This window comes from Balaenoptera ricei, chromosome 17 (assembly GCF_028023285.1).
Source record: "Balaenoptera ricei isolate mBalRic1 chromosome 17, mBalRic1.hap2, whole genome shotgun sequence".
NCBI lineage: Eukaryota > Metazoa > Chordata > Mammalia > Artiodactyla > Balaenopteridae > Balaenoptera > Balaenoptera ricei.
The window spans coordinates 69,658,612-69,676,163 of NC_082655.1; the positions used below are offsets into that span (position 1 = coordinate 69,658,612).

The 17,552-nt window shown below is 39.3% G+C and overlaps 1 protein-coding gene across 1 annotated transcript in view; it reads left to right on the plus strand.

Moving 5' to 3' along the window:
- The window catches only part of CPA6 (carboxypeptidase A6), a 268,189-nt gene that overhangs the window by 194,508 nt on the left and 56,129 nt on the right, over positions 1-17,552 (plus strand). Inside the window, exons 4-6 of the mRNA XM_059901699.1 lie at positions 1,619-1,733; positions 3,869-3,970; positions 6,023-6,127. Of these exons, the coding sequence (XP_059757682.1) occupies positions 1,619-1,733; positions 3,869-3,970; positions 6,023-6,127 (322 nt within the window). The remainder of the gene's footprint in view (positions 1-1,618; positions 1,734-3,868; positions 3,971-6,022; positions 6,128-17,552) is intronic.

Sequence of the window (17,552 nt, forward strand, 5' to 3'; positions counted from 1 at the left end):
AATGAGGTATCACCTCACACCAGTTAGAATGGGCATCATCAGAAAATCTATAAACAACAAATGCTGGAGAGGGTGTGGAGAAAAGGGAACCCTGTTGCACTGTTGGTGGGAATGTAAATTGATACAGCCACTATGGAGAACAGTATGGAGGTTCCTTAAAAAACTAAAAATAGAATTACCATATGACCCAGCAATCCCACTACTGGGCATATACCCAGAGAAAACCATAATTCAAAAAGACACATGCACCCCAGTATTCATTGCAGCACTATTTACAATACCTAGGTCATGGAAGCAACCTAAATGCCCATCAACAGACGAATGGATAAAGAAGATGTGGTACATATATAAAATGGAATATTACCCAGCCATAAAAAGGAATGAAATGGAGTCATTTGTTGAGATGTGGATGGATCTAAAGACTGTCATACAGAGTGAAGTAAGTCAGAAAGAGAAAAACAAATATCGTATATTAATGCATGTATGTGGAACCTAGAAAAATGGTACAGATGAACTGGTTTGCAGGGCAGAAGTTGAGACACAGATGTAGAGAACAAACGTATGGACACCAAGGGGGGAAAATCGCAGGGGGGTGGGTATGGTGGTGTGCTGAATTGGGCAATTGGGATTGACATGTATACACTGATGTGTATAAAATTGATGACTAATAAGAACCTGCTGTATATAAAAATAAATAAAATATAAAAATTAAAAAAAAAAAAAAACACCAGTCCAGCTGGTTCCATACATTCAGTGACACGAATCCCTCACCCTGGCCTCGGCCTTCAATTTCCAAATGCATTCACTTTGATTACCTGAGCTTGTCTTCTCTTGGCGTCATTGATACTGGTAGGCAGTGAAATTAGCTTTTTCCGACTCTGGGTATTTCTTCCATTTCCTCTTGAGTATTGTAGTTTCTTTTTTTCTTTCCCTTTTCTGAGTCTTGGGTCAAGTATGCCGGGTGACAACATGACAAAAGTTCGGTGACAAAAGGCATGGGAACAGATAGAAGCAGCCGAACAGGAGGATGTGGCAAAAGGGTGGAGGAGCTTGTCGTGCTTCGTTTTTCATAATGTCACACCAGACCTGAGTCTAAAGCCTGGAACTTGGGTTCACATTCCAAGTTCCAATTCTGGCTCTGTGCTCACTGGAAGTGTGATATTGACAAGTTCTTAACCCTTTTGAGGCTCAGTTTCCCCGTTTGTAAAATGGAGAGAACAATAAAGTCTAACCTCATAGGGTTATTAACTAAGCTCATGTAAAATACACAGCACAGTGCCTGCCACCTGGTAGGTGCTCAGTAAATATGTGTTCCCACGCCATCATTCAGTTCTTGTAGCTGCTCAATCAATGGTAGTTATTATTAGGCTCATTATTACTTGAGAACACCTGCCTATAATTTTCTATTTTATAATCATTATATCATTTATTTAACAGATTTTATTTTCTGAAAAAGAACATCTTCCCAACATTTGGTATTTTTAGAAGTGTCAATCTTCACTGTCCTTTTTTTTCCCCTTCACTGTCCTTTTCACAGATGCATGATTTTCTTTTGATATTGACTGATTTTTGTATTATCTCCATTTAATTTTCATCATGTCTATCATCTCAAATCCAGGATCCTCATGGAAGATCTTCAGAAAGTACTGGAAAAGGGAAGCAGTTTGCCAACCCAGAGAAGTCGAAGATCCGTCTCTGGATATAATTATGAAGTTTATCACTCCTTAGAAGAAGTATGTAATCAAAGGACCTTTTGTTGCTTTTTTACAAGTGCATCTTTATCATTTAGGTCTCAGGATTGGGAGAGAAGCATAAGGACAGAGGCAGAGGCTATATGAAGAATACATACAGCTCTTACATTGCCCAGGCACCTCAGTTCTCTTCCATTAAGCCTTTTACACTATATAAGTTGCAGCAAAATAATTTTAATTTCACCTGCTTTATCCAACCCACCCCTACAATGGACAGGGGAAGTGCAATGGAGAGTGCGGTAAAGCTGCTATACAGTCGCCCCTCGGTATCCGAAGGGCATTGGGTCCAGGACCCCCTACAGATACCAAAATCATGGATACTCAAGTCCCTTGTGTACAATGGCATAGTACAGTCAGCCCTTGGTATCCAATGGTTCTGCATCCACAGATGTAGAGGGCTGACTGTAATTACGGTTATAAACACCCTAATTGAACAATGCATGCACAGTAGAGCTAGCCAGAGTTTGAGGGCAATGGTTTGGTTGAGGGGTAGAGTGAACTTTGATGTTTGCCCCATACCCTCTGCAAATTTGAGACCTCCCCCAAACCAAGCTTCATTTGTGGCACCTCAGGGACTGTTAGCTTGCTGTTATTTACTGTATCTGAGAAATACAAGGACCCATCCCCACTGCCACTACTGTACATCTGGGCAACAACTAGTTATTCTTCAAATCTCAGTTTAAGCAAGAAGAGAGCTGTTTCTGCTCTCCCAGATGGGGTCAGAGCTCCCTACTCTCAACCCCCGGAGTATTACTTGCACCCATAGTACATGGATGTGATACCTATCATAGTTGTTAATTATGTTATTGTATGATTATTTGATTAATGCCTTTCTCTCCTAATAAGCTGCAAGGGCCTTGGGGACAAGCCATTGCTTTCTTGTTCACCACTGTATCCTCAGTGGCAAGTAAAGAGAGACTTCCAAATAGATAGCTGTTGACAGAATGACTAAATGGATGAGTACATACATTTTTTCATTCTTCCCCTGAATTGAGCACAGGAATGCCAGTCATAGAACAAATGAGATCCTGTTACATTCTTAAGAGAATTTTTGGTTCTCTTGATAACTTTCCTTTCAAAATTATTTCTACATATTTCCTGTTTTTAACATACTTTTTAGAAGCTTGAAGTTACCAGCAATGGAAAGGATTTAGATAACTTGACATATTAGATATGTCAAGTTAGATTAGACATTTAGATAACTTGACATACTTGCGATTAACGTGCACTAGAAAAAAAAAGTCAAAATTTAAAAATATGTTAATATAGATATGTACATATACATACATATATGTAAATGTGTGTGTGTGTGTATCCTGCCCATTAGACTAAATAGGGATAGAAAGAAAGGAAAATCTGTTTTTTGTTGTTGTTTTTTTTTTTAGAACAGACTCTTTCTTTCACATCATGGAACAGAGGGACACTTTTTGTGACTTCCTTACTCCTTTATTGGGCTTCAAGTCAGAAATGTCACCCATCTTTCTAAGTGCCTTCTTTATCCATCTCAAATATAACTTTCCCCGATGACAGATAAATGTGTGTGAATGGATCAATGCAAATGTATCGCTATTACTCGGGAAATTATTCAGAGTATGCCCTCCAATGTGTGGCTGGTTAGAATAAACCTTAAATGCAGAAGATAATGCCTTTTTCTTAGCACCTTCTGTTCAGTGGCAAATTACAATATAGAGGACTTTAATAAACACTTTCAAATAGTTGGGATGGTTTTCCTGAAGCTGATTTCTTTCTTTTCCTCTAAATTTTGGGGGAAAATGGAAATAAATTTTGGTTTTTCAAAAAGAACCCAGAACACATTGATTAATTTTCTGTAAAATTCTGCCATTAAGATGTTAATGACAAATAGTAGTAGAAGGTATGCTTTAAAAGGGGAACAATATAAAGACATAAAGCAACTATTTATAAAAGCAGAAAATAAAATGTAATTTTAAGTATCCTGAAGAATATTAAAACTACAAAATTGGTTTTTCATTCAATCTTATACTCCACATATGCTTTTTTGAGTTCCTAGACCCACTGTTGTCTTTTTGTTCTCTTTTGCTTACTAAAAGCTCCATAATTGTGAGAGTCTGACGTGGTTTTTATTTACTTGCTTTTAGATTCAAAATTGGATGCATCATTTGAATAAAACTCATTCAGGCCTCATTCACATGTTCTCTATTGGAAAATCATATGAGGGAAGATCTCTTTTTGTTTTAAAGGTAAAAATAAGAAATTAGTAACTAAATATTTACTAAACATTCGTCGTTTTCAGCTTTGACTTATGGGGCAAAGAAATGAAATGGCATTTCATCGTGTCATTTAACCTCATCTGGTAATTTAAGAAAAAAAGTTTCCCTTAGGTTTTTGAGCCATATTTAACTTTTGCCACTGAGTATTCCAAAGAATACTGTTTCTAAAACAGTATTTATGCACTTCAAAAATAATGACCTTCAACATTATTTGTGAGTTGGTGCTGCTTACGATGAACCAATGCAAAACTACAGAAATGTGTAAGAAGGTATACGTCATTCCCAGCCCTTGAGCCTGCGTTCTCTTTCAGCCACTGACCCATCTCTTCTCTGCCAAAGATCTAAAAAGATTTCCCTGCATCACTGTCTCTACTTCCTCAGCAACCATGCAGACCTTGACTCCCTGGCCTTTGCCCTCACAACACCTCTAAAACATCTGCGATGACCCCTACTTGGTCCTCCTCCCCTCTCAGACCATCCCCTCAGGTATCCTCCAATGGCTCGTCTCCCCTTGTTCTTTCCGTACGTGCTGGTGGCCCCAGGATTCTCTCCTCAGCTGTGCTCTCCCTCTCCCCACCCTCCCTGGATGGGCACATCCACCTCATGGTTTCAACAATCATTCCAGACTTTTCTGTTCAGTGGAGTCTGCTGCCTGGTACTTACTGGACATTCATAGCTCATTGCCGCCTTGCCGTCCTCATCTCAATACTCACCAAAGCACCTCAGACTCAGGATGGCACTGCCGCGCTCCGGTCAGGAAACATGAACCATCCTAAACTCCTCTCCTTTATTCTCACCACTTACTTTAAGTCTAACACGAAGAACTGACAATTCTTTCTTCTAACTTTTGGATTTGTCAAAACCTCTTGTCTTGTCCTCACTGCTATGGCCCTAGCTTGTTTCTGGATCTGTTCTCCCTGGACTATTGCAGTCACGGCCTCAGGACTGAACTTCCCTGCGAGTCCCCATCCTCTACGCTCTCGTCCATCTACACACACACACCTCCCATGGAGTACAGGATGAAGCCTTATCTCTGTTACTTAGTATCCAGGAATTTCATGTGTCTTCTGCCTCTGTGTCCAGCTTCATCTGCCGTTCTTTCCTCATACCCCAGAAGCAGCTGCTCAAACATGGTGTGCTCAGATTCCCTTCCAAGCTTGAGATGCCTTCTTTCGCTTGTCTGCCAGGCAAGCTTCAAGTCTTGCTCAACTATTCAAGGACTCCTCTTTTGCTCCACAGGGAAATGAGACATAGCGCCCCTAGTTGCCAAAGTAACTTAAATATATTCACATTATAATGATTAATTCTTGTGTGTCTGCCCTCCCCTACTACCATATGAATTCCTTGTCTTCTCATCTCTGAATCTCCAAGACCAAGCACTGTGTCCGACATTAAAAAGGATTTCCTGAAGTATTAGTTGAGTGAATTAATGAATGAATGAAAACTAGATCCCCTATAATGTCAAAAGCCATCTACTGATAACTGGGTTAGAAATCATGTTATAAATGAAATTGATATAATAGGATAATAAAGAAAAGTCTGTCACTTGACTCTACAAATCATTTTGTGTTTCCATTTTGTATTGTAATAAAATTTGACTTTCTCTACATATAAGGCATAGCTATTTCTTTAATAGATACTGCTTGGGAATACTTCTGATTCCCTGCATGGGGAGGGAGGTGGAGAGAAAGAGGGCAAGGATGGGGGAGAGGGAGGGAAAAAATTAGCTTCTTACTTAAGTCACGTATTATATGAAAATGGAGAAGCAAGCCTATTTAAGCAATTGCTTTTTCCTTATGTATTTTCTACTTCTTTGATTTGCAATTAAGGCAATAAATTTATTCTTTCTGCATAAACAAGCCTGGACTTCTGAAATTGATAGGAAATCTCTGTCTTTTTTATGGGTTACTTAATGAACCCAACTCTAGTGAAGTATTATGCTGAAACCATATTAAATTATGCTGGTCAGTAAATCCAAAAATAAAAGCCTGCGTTGGTTACTATGAATACTCTTGTTTTCAGCTGGGCAGAAGATCACGAGCTTACAAAAGAGCTGTGTGGATAGACTGCGGTATTCATGCAAGAGAATGGATTGGTCCTGCCTTTTGTCAGTGGTTTGTAAAAGAAGTAAGTTAAACCCTTTACAGAGTGTCCATTCTCGCTAGCCAGTGTTTTCATTCTGCTCAAGGAACAAAACTGGGAATGTGAAGCCAGCGATATCTGATGGAATGATAGTAACACCGTGATTCTGTGGGTTGCTTCTATGTTTATGAAGCCCTCTCAAAACCCTGGCTCAGTTTATCTTCAGCTCTGCCCTTGGAGGTGGGAATTACCAACTCTCGTTAAAGAGAAAGAACCTGAGATTCAGAGCGTTTATGAATTCGTGACAAATTAGGAACCAACCATAGTAGCTGATATATAGCAAAAGGCTAAAAATCCAATTTATGGTGTTCCAGAACAGTTTCTCACGTGATACTCTCTTGTCTTCTCCATCAAAATGATCTCATGTATGCTATAGCAAGAAAGAGATGAGCAAGTGACTGCATTTTGCCCTCCTGCTATGGATCTGTGATTTAGATACCAAAGACCTTTAGCATCTGTGCATTTAACATTCTCTGTTTCAGTACTTCTCAGTGACTCTAATGGTTGATGACTCATGGTGATTTCTCATTTTCTGAAGGCTTCATTTAAGTCATAAGCCCTCTAAGGCTAGTGTATTGAGTGGGTTCTTATCCCCAGAGTGGGCCAACCTCATGGATGAACATCTTAATATGTTCTGATACTTTTCTACTGTCAAGAATGCAATGACTTTCATGGTTTTTTATAATCTTTACTTCTTAGTATTTTTTTTAAGACTCCTAAAAAAAAACCAACGACTAGTACTGGCAATAACAGTGAAGAAGTCTAAGAGAAGGAAGGGTCTTAGCCAGAAAAAAAACGCTACAAATTACTCATAGAAAACCATTAAGGATACAAAAGACATTTAAATATTTCAGTTACATTTCACTATGTTTTATGGGAAAATTATGCGACCTAGTAAGGTTTATGATTTTGAAGGCTCTCCTAGTCTTAGAAAATATGCCCCGCAAATGTCAATACTGGGGGGCTTCTCTGGTGGCGCAGTGGTTGAGAGTCTGCCTGCCAATGCAAGGGACACGGGTTCGAGCCCTGGTCTGGGAAGATCCCACATGCCGCAGAGCAACTAAGCCCGTGTGCCACAGCTACTGAGCCTGCGCTCCAGAGCCTGCGAACCACAACTACTAAAGTCCACGCACCTAGAGCCCGTGCTCCACAACAAGAGAAGCCACCACAATGAGAAGCCCGCACACCGCAACAAAGAGTAGCCCCTGCTCTCCGCAACTAGAGAAAGCCCGCGTGCAGCAACAAAGACCCAATGCAGCCAAAATTAAATAACTACATTTATTTTTTAAAAAGTCAATATTGTATTAATTTGTAAAATCTGCCTCTCTACCACTACCAAACCCACAAAAGTATTCTTAATTTTATAATGTAATAATAAAATTTTCAAACTATTCCCAGTGTATTGAGCAATTCATATTCTCTTAAAATACCATTTCATCCTGGTAGGATAAATGCAAAAGCTAACAAATTGTTAACTCTACCACCTTGCATTAAATATCCATTGTATACATACAACATATTGTCTGCTGTCTTGAGTTTCAAAAGGAAAAGGGGAAAACTGGTTAAGAACAGAACATCTATTGTTTATAGACTGTGGTCCCGTGTATTATTGTAGAACATAAGAATGTATCTCCCAAACATTTTACCTCACCCCCACATGTGCAACTTCTTTATAACACCTAAACTTACTTTATTTGTTCATGTGGTAATTGTCTCTTACTATACCAATGCCAAAGGCAGAGACTCTATTTATCTTGTTCATTGCCAAATCCCCAGTACATAGAACAACACTTGGCACTTAATAGTGCTTCAATTATTTGTGAATGAATGGGAATGTGAGAATCCAGTGGTTATGATATGGAAAGATTTCTGGGAGATGACTTGCAATTCATCTCCTAAGGATATGGTACCACCTGGACTTTTGCAGTGCACAATCTGTACAGCCATACACGGCAGCCCTAGAACCCAAGCTAAATTTCCAAGGAAGAGGAGGACACAGTGTAACCACAGAAAAAGGAACAGGCATGTATGGTTCCTATCAGTTGAGGGTAGTTCATTTTGGAGCAAGAGCAAGAAGCATCAATTAAGATTAGGCTCCAGGGACTTCCCTAGTGGCACAGTGGTTAAGAATCCACCTGTCAAGGCAGGGGACATGGGTTAGAGCGCTGGTTCAGGAAGATCACACATGCCGCAGAGCAACTAAGCCCACGTGCCACAACTACTAAGCCCACATGCCACAACTAATGAGCCCACGTGCCACAACTACTGAGCCCGTGTACTACAACTACTGAAGCCCACGCGCCTAGAGCCCGTGCTCTGCAACAAGAGAAGCCACTGCAATGAGAAGCCCGTGCACCACAACAAAGAGAAGCCACTGCAATGAGAAGCCCGTGCACCACAACAAAGAGTAGCCCCCACTCACTGCAACTAGAGGAAGCCCGTGCACAGCAATGAAGACCCAACGCAGCCAAAAAGTAAATAAAATTTCTTTAAAAATTAAAAAAAAATTATTTTAAAGAATAGGCTCCATTTCACCAAAGATGAGTGAGGAAAGGCTTTTCCTCCCTCCTGCACCAAGCCAACTTCAAGCACACAGATAAGTCTAACTATTTCTGGGCCTCTGCTACCCTTTCCACACCTCTCTCACTCTCGCTGTTTATGGCTGTCACTTGCCCCTCCATTTAATCAGGAACATTTCCCATCTGAGTCTGGGCAGCAACAGAAGTGGAAAAAAAGGAGGCCTACGGGTCACTGGTCCCAGTGTCCTTGTGGAAGCAATGGGGCTGCCACATGACAGCAATGACTGATGATAGCATCACAGGCTTGTAAGAAACGTTCTCATCTTGCCTTGAAGCCCCTGTTCCCATAGAATGGTGGTATTGGGGCCAGAAGGAATGGGGACTTCAAAGATTTAAGTAACCTTAAGCCTGCCCAGCATTGAAGCATCATATCTTATACACTAACTAAGTCCCTGGTTAAATCCTCAGTCTCCGACAGAAGGCAGGGGGTGTCTGGTCCAAGAGGGGCTCCAGGCAGTGTCCCTTCCAGAGGTCACCTCCCCTCCACCACCAAAATCCCAAGACAGGCTCCCAGGCTTTCAACTCCTCTAATTTCCATGGTGCCTCTGGGGGCACCAGGGAATCTCTGGGCTCTTTCTCCCAGGAGACCCTAGGAGGCTATGTCAAGCCCTCTCTTGGCTCACAGACACCACACTGCTGATTGTCTCTTCCTGCATTTGCCCCTCGTTGGCACATGAGACCTCTCAGAAAGACATGTGGTGAACAATGACCCAGGTTCTCTTTTCTTACATGTTTTACTCCAATCTGGCAGTGGTTTCTACTGTCTCTTGATTTCCCTGGAATTTCAACCCCCAAAGAAGGGGATGGTGTCAGAAGCCAAAATTTTGGCTTCTTACCTTTGCTTTCTCTCTTTCTTGGTGTTTTCCCCCAAATTCAACAGCTTAAAACAACAAACATCTATTACTTGATAGTTTCTGTGGGTCAGCAATCTAGGCGCAGCTTAGCTGCGTGCCTCTGGCTAAGGGTCTCTCACAAGGTACAGTCAAGGTGTCAGCTGGAGCTTTGGCTATCTCAAGGCTTGTATGGGGTATCTGTTTCTGAGCTCACTCAAGTGGCTGCTGGCAGCCTCAGGTCCCCCAGGGCTGTGAGCCAGAGACATCAGTTCCTTGCCACATGGGCATCGCCATAGGACAGCTCACAACCCAGCACCTGGCTGCCCTCAGAGCAGGTGAGAGGGAGAGAGAGAGGGAGAGAGAGAGGGAGAGAGAGAGGAAGAGAGAGAGGGAGAGAAAGAGGGAGAGAGAGAGGGAGAGAGCGTGAACAGGTCCAATACAGAAACCACAGTCTCTTTGTAACCTAATTTCAGAAGTGACATCCCCCCATCACTTTTGCCACATTCTGTCCATTAGAAGTGAGTCACTAGGTCCAGACTGTATTCAAGGGGAGGGCATTACACAAGAGCATGAACGCCAAGAAGTGGGAATCACTGGGGAGGCTGCCAACCATACCTTGGTGGGACTTTCCCCACAGCCACCACTATAATGTTTGCATCCTTACTCAAATGTGAACTGGAAGAAAACTCATCAAGTCCTAAATCCTGATAGAACAGCAGATTGCACAGAGGTTACATGCACACATTTAGTAGTCAGACAGTCCTGGGTTGGAATGCCAGCTCTGCCATTTACTAGCTGTGTGACCTTGGTGGGCAAGTCGTTTAACCTCTCTGAACTTCAGTATTAATAATATGTGACACACTGGGTTATTGGGAGGATTAAATTATATAATTCTTGTAAAGGACTTAACAGAGTGCTTGGCATATAATAAGCAGTTAATAAAATCAACTCAGTAGTGGTAGTAGTATCAGCAAGTTTGTATTTTAAAATAACCAAAGAGAATCATTAGAAAGAAGTCAACAAGGATATGAAAGAACTCAACAACACTATCAACCAAAAGAATCTAGATCTAAGTCACATTTATGGATCACGCAACCCAACAACAGCAGAATACACATTCTTTTCAAGTGCCTACGGAACATATACCAAGATATACCATAACATGGACCAAAATACAAACCTCAACAAATTTAAAGAAAATGAAATCAGACAGACTATGTTTTCTGACCACAATGAAATCAAACTAGAAATTGATGGCAGAAAGATAACAGGAAAACCTCCAAACACTTGGAAATTAAGATGCTTCTGAATTATCCATGAGTCAAAAATAAAATCTCAAGGGAAATTTTAAAAATACATTGAACTGGGCTTCCCTGGTGGCGCAGTGGTTGAGAATCTGCCTGCCAATGCAGGGGACACGGGTTCGAGCCCTGGTCTGGGAAGATCCCACATGCCGCGGAGCAACTAGGCCCGTGAGCCACAACTACTGAGCCTGCGTGTCTGGAGCCTGTGCTCCGCAACAAGAGAGGCTGCAATAGTGAGAGGCCTGCGCACCGCGATGAAGAGTGGCCCCCGCTTGCCACAACTAGAGAAAGGCCTCGCACAGAAACGAAGACCCAACACAGCCAAAACTAAATAAATAAATTAATTAATTTAAAAAAAATACGTTGAACTGACTGAAAATGAAAATACAACATATCAAAATTTGTGGGACACTAAAACAATGCTAAGAGGGAAATTTATAGCACTAAATGCATACATTAGAAAAGAGGGAAATTCTCAAAACAATAATCAAAGCTCTCACCTCAAGAACCTAGAAAAAGAATAGAAAATAAAGCCAAAGCAAGCAGAAGGAAGTAATATGGATAAGAGCAAAAATCAATGAAATTGAAAACAGAAAATCATTAGAGAATATCAGTGAAACAAGGAGCTGGTTCTTGAAAAGATCAATGAAATTAACAAAGTTCTAGCAAGAGAGACAAAGAAAAAAGAAGATACAAATTACCAATGTTAGGAGTGAAAGAGGTGTCACTACAAACCCTGCAGATATCAAAAGGACAATAAGAGAATACTGTGTATGACTCTACACATATAAATTTGACGACTTAGGCAAAGTGTACCAGTAAATTGAAAAACAGAAACTATTACAACTCATCCATTATGAAATAATTTGTATATGCCTATTACCATTAAGGACACTGAATTCATAACTTTAAAATTCAAAAAGAGGAAAGAAAGAAATCTCCAGACCCAGATGGTTTCACTGAAGAATTCTACCAAATGTTTAAAGAAGAATTGAGACCAGTTCTACACAATCTCAGACATTAGAAGAGGACAGAATATTTTCAATTCATTTATAAAGCTAGTATCACCCTAATACCAAAATCAGACAAAAACAATAGGAAACAAAACTAGAAAATAGATTCAGAGATCATTAACAAAATATTAGCAAATAGAATTTAGTAATCTAAAAAATAATTCTACACCATGACCAAGTGGTGTTTATTACAAGGATCCAAGCATGGTTTAATATTTGAAATTCAACCAATGTAATCTACCATATTAACAAACTGAAGAACAGATAAGTCTACATAATCATATCAATTGATACAGAAAAAGACCTTGACAAAATTCGACATTCATGATAAAAACTCCCAGAAAAACAGGAATAGAGGGGAACTTCCTCAATTTTATAAAGAACATCTGTGAAAATCCTACAGCAAACATTACACCTAATGGTAAATGACCAAATGCTTCCTCCTAAGATCAGGAACAAGGTAAGGATGTCCACTCTCACCACTCTTCATTAACATAGTGCTGAAAGTTCTAGTCCGTAGAAGAAGAGGAAATGAAAGACATACAGGTCGGAAAGGAATAAATAAAATTTTCCTATTAGTCAATGACATGATTGTCTATACAGAAAATCCCAAGGACTCTACAGGGAAATAGAACTAGTAAGTGAGTTCAGCAAGATCACAGGACAGAAAATAAACATACAAAAATCAACTGTATTTCTATGTACTAGCAATGAACATGTGGATGCTGAAATTAAAAATATAATACAATTTATAATTACTTGAAAAATGAAATAGGAGTAAATCTAACAAAACAAGTATAGGACTTACATGCTGAAAACTACGAAACACTAATCCAAAAAATCAAGCAAAATCTAAATATACAGAGAGACATACCATATTCATGGATTGGAAGACTCAATACAGAAAAATGTCAATTCTCCCCAAATTGATATATGTTTAACATAATTCCTATAAAAATTCCAGCAAGACTTTTTGTAGATATAGGTAAAATTATTCTAAAATTTATATGAAAAGGCAAAGGAACTAGAAGAGCTAAAACTATTTTGAAAAAGAATCATTCTACCCAACTTCAAGACATATTATATCGACATTAAAAGACATTAAAAGTATGTGGTACTGGTGAAGGGACAGAGACAAATGGAACAGAAGACCCAGAAATAGACCTACACAAATATGCCCAAATGATTTTAGACAAAGGTACAAAAGCAATTCATTGAAGGAAAGACATACTTTTCAACAAATGGTGCTGGAGCAAGTGGACTTCCATAGGCAAATAAATGAATTTCAACCCAAGTCTCATTGCTTATACAAAAATTAACTCAAAATGGATCACGGACTTAAATGTAAAATGTAAAATTATAAAACTTTTAGAATAGGAAAAAATCTTCAGGATCTAAAGCTAGGCAAAAAGTCCTTAGACTTGACACAAAAAGCATGCTCCATAAAAGGAAAAGTTGATAAACTGGACATTATCAAATATAATAAAATAAAAATTTTAAACTTTGCTGTGTGAAAGGCCCTGTTAAGAGGAAGAAAAAGACAGGCTACAAACTTTGCCAGATATCTGAGAAAGGATTCATATTTGGATATATAAACTCAAAACTTGACAATAAAAAGGCAAGCAATCCAATTAGAAAATGGGCAAAAGACAAAGAGACATTTCACCAAAAAGAATATACAGATGGCCAAAAAAAAAAAAAAGCACACAAAAAGATACCATTAGGGCAATTCAAATTCAAACCACAATGAGCTATCACTAGACACCTGTCAGAATGGCTAAAATCACACACACACACACACACACACACACACACACACACACATGGGGGTGGGGGGGAGAGGGGGAGAGACTGACTCACCAGCCAATGCTGGGGAGGATGGGGAAAAACTGGATTGCTCACACACTGCTGGTGGGAATGTAAAACAATGGAGCTACTGCTGAAAACAGTTAACAGTTTCTTTTAAAAGAAGACATGCCACTATCATATAACCCAATAATTTCACTCTTGGCATTTATCCCAGAGAAATTAAAACTTATGTTTGCTCAAAAACCTGTACACGAATGTTTATAGCAGCCTCATCTATAACAGCTCAAAACTGGAAACAATCCAGATATCCTTCAATGGGCAAATGGTTAAACAAACTAGTACATGCATACCATGGAAAACTACTCAGCAAAAAAAAAAAAGGAACGAACTATGGAAGCACACAACAACGTGAATGAATCTCCAGAGAATTATGCAATGAAAAACCAATCCCAAATAGATACTGTATGATTTCATTTATATAATATTCTTGAGGTGATAAAATTACAGTTGACTCTTAAACAACATGGGTTTGAACTGCAAGGGTCTACTAATACACAGATTTTTCTCAATAAATACGTACTACAGTACTACATGATCCTCAGTTGGTTGAATCCCCGGATGTGAAACAGTAGCTACAGAGGGCCAACTGTAAAGTTATACGTAGTTTTCCAACTGCTTTGGGACGGTCAGCAACCCAACCCGCACATTGTTCAAGGATCAACTGTATAGAAATGGAGAACAGATTAGTGGTTGCTGGGGGTTAAGGAATGTGGATGTGGCTATAAAAGGGCATCATGAGGGGCCTTTGTAGCGATGGACACACAAAGCTCAGAAAACAGTGACACAGAGCAAACTACCTGGCTTAACTGACTGGTGAGATGGACTGATTATTTTGTTATTTTGAAAGTTGCTCAAATGAATTCATGATCTCAACATGTAAGTGATAGTTGTATTCATTAACTCAACATATAACTACTGGCTGGTAGACATTTTTAAAACGCAAAATACATAACACAATTGTGGGCTTATATCTTTTTAAATTGAAAATCATTTAATTATGTTGAAAAATATAGAGCTGTCACTTTTGATTTCAATACTTGCCACCTCTTTTTTTCCTAGTATTCATTTTACAAATTTTTCTATCTTGTAAGCAAAATAAAGGAAACCAATGGAGGTGCGCCTGGACTACAAAATCCTTCTCTTGTTCAATGCTTTTTTATAGCAAGTTAGCAGACCATTGTTAATGTTACACTTATAGTACAGTGGGGGGTTTGGGGGAGGGGGACGTAGCGGGGAACATCTTGGTAGACTTACTATCGAAACGTGTACTGGAGATGCCCCTTCACCATGAAACCAAAAGGTGCTTTAAGAAACACTACCTTCTGGTAATAAAGTTTTCTTAAATTTGTCATGGGCCAAGAGGGATGATACAGACACTAAATTAATTCATCAAAGAAAGAAAACTAGAATAGATAAATAAGGAGAAGGAAACAGAAGTTAATATACACAACTTGGAGGTTATCTTTCTGCAAAAGTGAACAGATATTATTTGCAGAAGAGTAAGAGACTTAAATATGAGGGCAAACAGAGGGCAGGGAACAAAGAAAATAGACAGCAGATAGAGACTTAAGGAACACTCACAAACCTTAAAAGTAATGGACTTAAAAATTAAATTACAAAGCAAAGGAAACTACCAAGTTAAAAATAGGGTTAAAAACAGATTAGCAGTTCCTCAACAAGTTAAACATAGAGTTACCCATGCAACCCCAAAATTCCACTCCTGTGTATATAAGCAAGAGAGATGAAAACATATATATATCCACACAGAAATCTGTACATGAATGTTTATAGCAGCATTTTTCATAATAGCCAAAAAGTAGAAGCAACTCAGATGTCCATCAACTGATGGATAAACAAAATGCAGTGTATCCACACAATGGGATATTATTCAGCCATAATGAAGTACCATACAAGCTTCAACAGGGATGAACCTTGAAAAACATGTTAAGTGAAATATGCCACACATGAAAGACCACATAATGTATCTTCCCATTTATATGAAATGTCCAGAATAGGCAAATTTATAGAAACAAGAGGTAGGTTAGTGGTTGCCAGAGGGTGAGGGGAGAGGGAAATTGGGAGTGGCTCTAACAGGTACCATGTTTCTTTTTGAGGTGATGGAAAAGTTCTAGAATTAGATAGTGATGACCATTGCTCAACATTATGAATATACTAAAAACCCACTGAACTATATACTTTTTTTTAATATAAATTTATTTTATGTATTTCTTTTTGGCTGCATTGGGACTTCGTTGCTGCATGCGGGCTTTCTATAGTTGCAGAGAGCGGGGGCTTCTCTTCATTGTGGTGCACGGTCTTATTGCGGTGGCTTCTCTTGTTGCAGAGCATGGGCCTCTAGGCGCGTGAGCTTCAGTAGTTGTGGCACACGGGCTTCAGTAGTTGTGGCTTGTGGGCTCTAAAGTGCAGACTCAGTAGTTGTGGCACGTGGGCTTAGTTGTTCCGCGGTATGTGGGATCTTCCCAGACCAGGGCTCGAACCCGTGTACCCTGCATTGGCAGGCGGATTCTTAACCACTGTGCTACCAGGGAAGCCCTGAAATGTATACTTTTTAATGAATTACATCTCAATTTAAAAAAGGAAGAAAGTGTTGATATGTGCTACAATGTTGATGAACCTTGAAAGCATTGTGCTAACTGAAAGAAGCTGGTCCCCAAAGACCATATATTACACAGTACCACTTGCATGCAATGTGTAGAACAGGCTGATCTACAGAAAGTAGACTAGTGGCTGCCTATGGCTGGAGAAAATCAGGGGTCAGGGAGTTGATACCTGAAGGATAAGAAATGTCTTTCTAGGATGTTGAACATATCCTAAACTTATATAGTAGTCATGGTTACATAACTCTGTGAATATACTAAAAGCCACTGAATGGTACACTTTAAAAAGATGAACTATAGAATGTGTGAGTTATATCCCAATAAAGCTGTTATTTTTTTTTAAATTAATGTTACCTAGGGTCCCCCTAGAAAGTATTTACATTAATCAGTCCAACAGTTTCTTGTTGGTCACTACATTTTCAGCCCTCAGCATTCTGGGGGTCAGCAGAAGTATAAATCATGGTCCCAGCGCTCAAGGAGTCTGTATTTTATTTAAGAAATATTTATGTGCAGGAAACAATAGTAAACAACATAAAACAGATTAAATTATACTGACTATAGTAGCTGAAGGAATTCAAGAATCGGAGAAATCCATGAGACTTTGGAAGAAGACAAGGTTTGGGAAAAATCTGTGGGGAAGTGAGTCTCATTAGGCCTTGACTGAGGAGTGGGAATTTGATCAGGGAGATATAATAGTGTTCTAAAAAAGACAAAACACTAATGTTGAGAACATGGCGTAGATTAGTGAGACCAAAGTCTATATAGTCTGTGTGAGTAGATTCTAACGTAATATGAGACTGACTGAAAAATTACAGTTAGCCTTGGAAGCCAACAGAGTTTGGTCCAATAAAGAAAAATGAGAAAACACTGATACGTAGTGAAATGCACGCATCATTGTCAGTTTAAAAATGAAAGGCAGCGATATATGGATGATAGAAAGGAGGAGCGCAGAGTGAGGGCAACAAACTAGAAGTGTTTAGGGCAAAAATCTACCCATGGACAGGAAGAGTGGATGTAGGAATGGAAAGTAAAGAAAGGGTGTATATAGTTCAAATAAAAAAATCATTCCTTCATTCGTCATTCAACCAAAGGCTTATTGAGCAATACTTTTTATGTGAAGGCAGCTTGCTAAGTTCTGTAATGGTACAAGTACTGTAATTACAAGACATTAACTCTCTTCTCAATTCATTTACT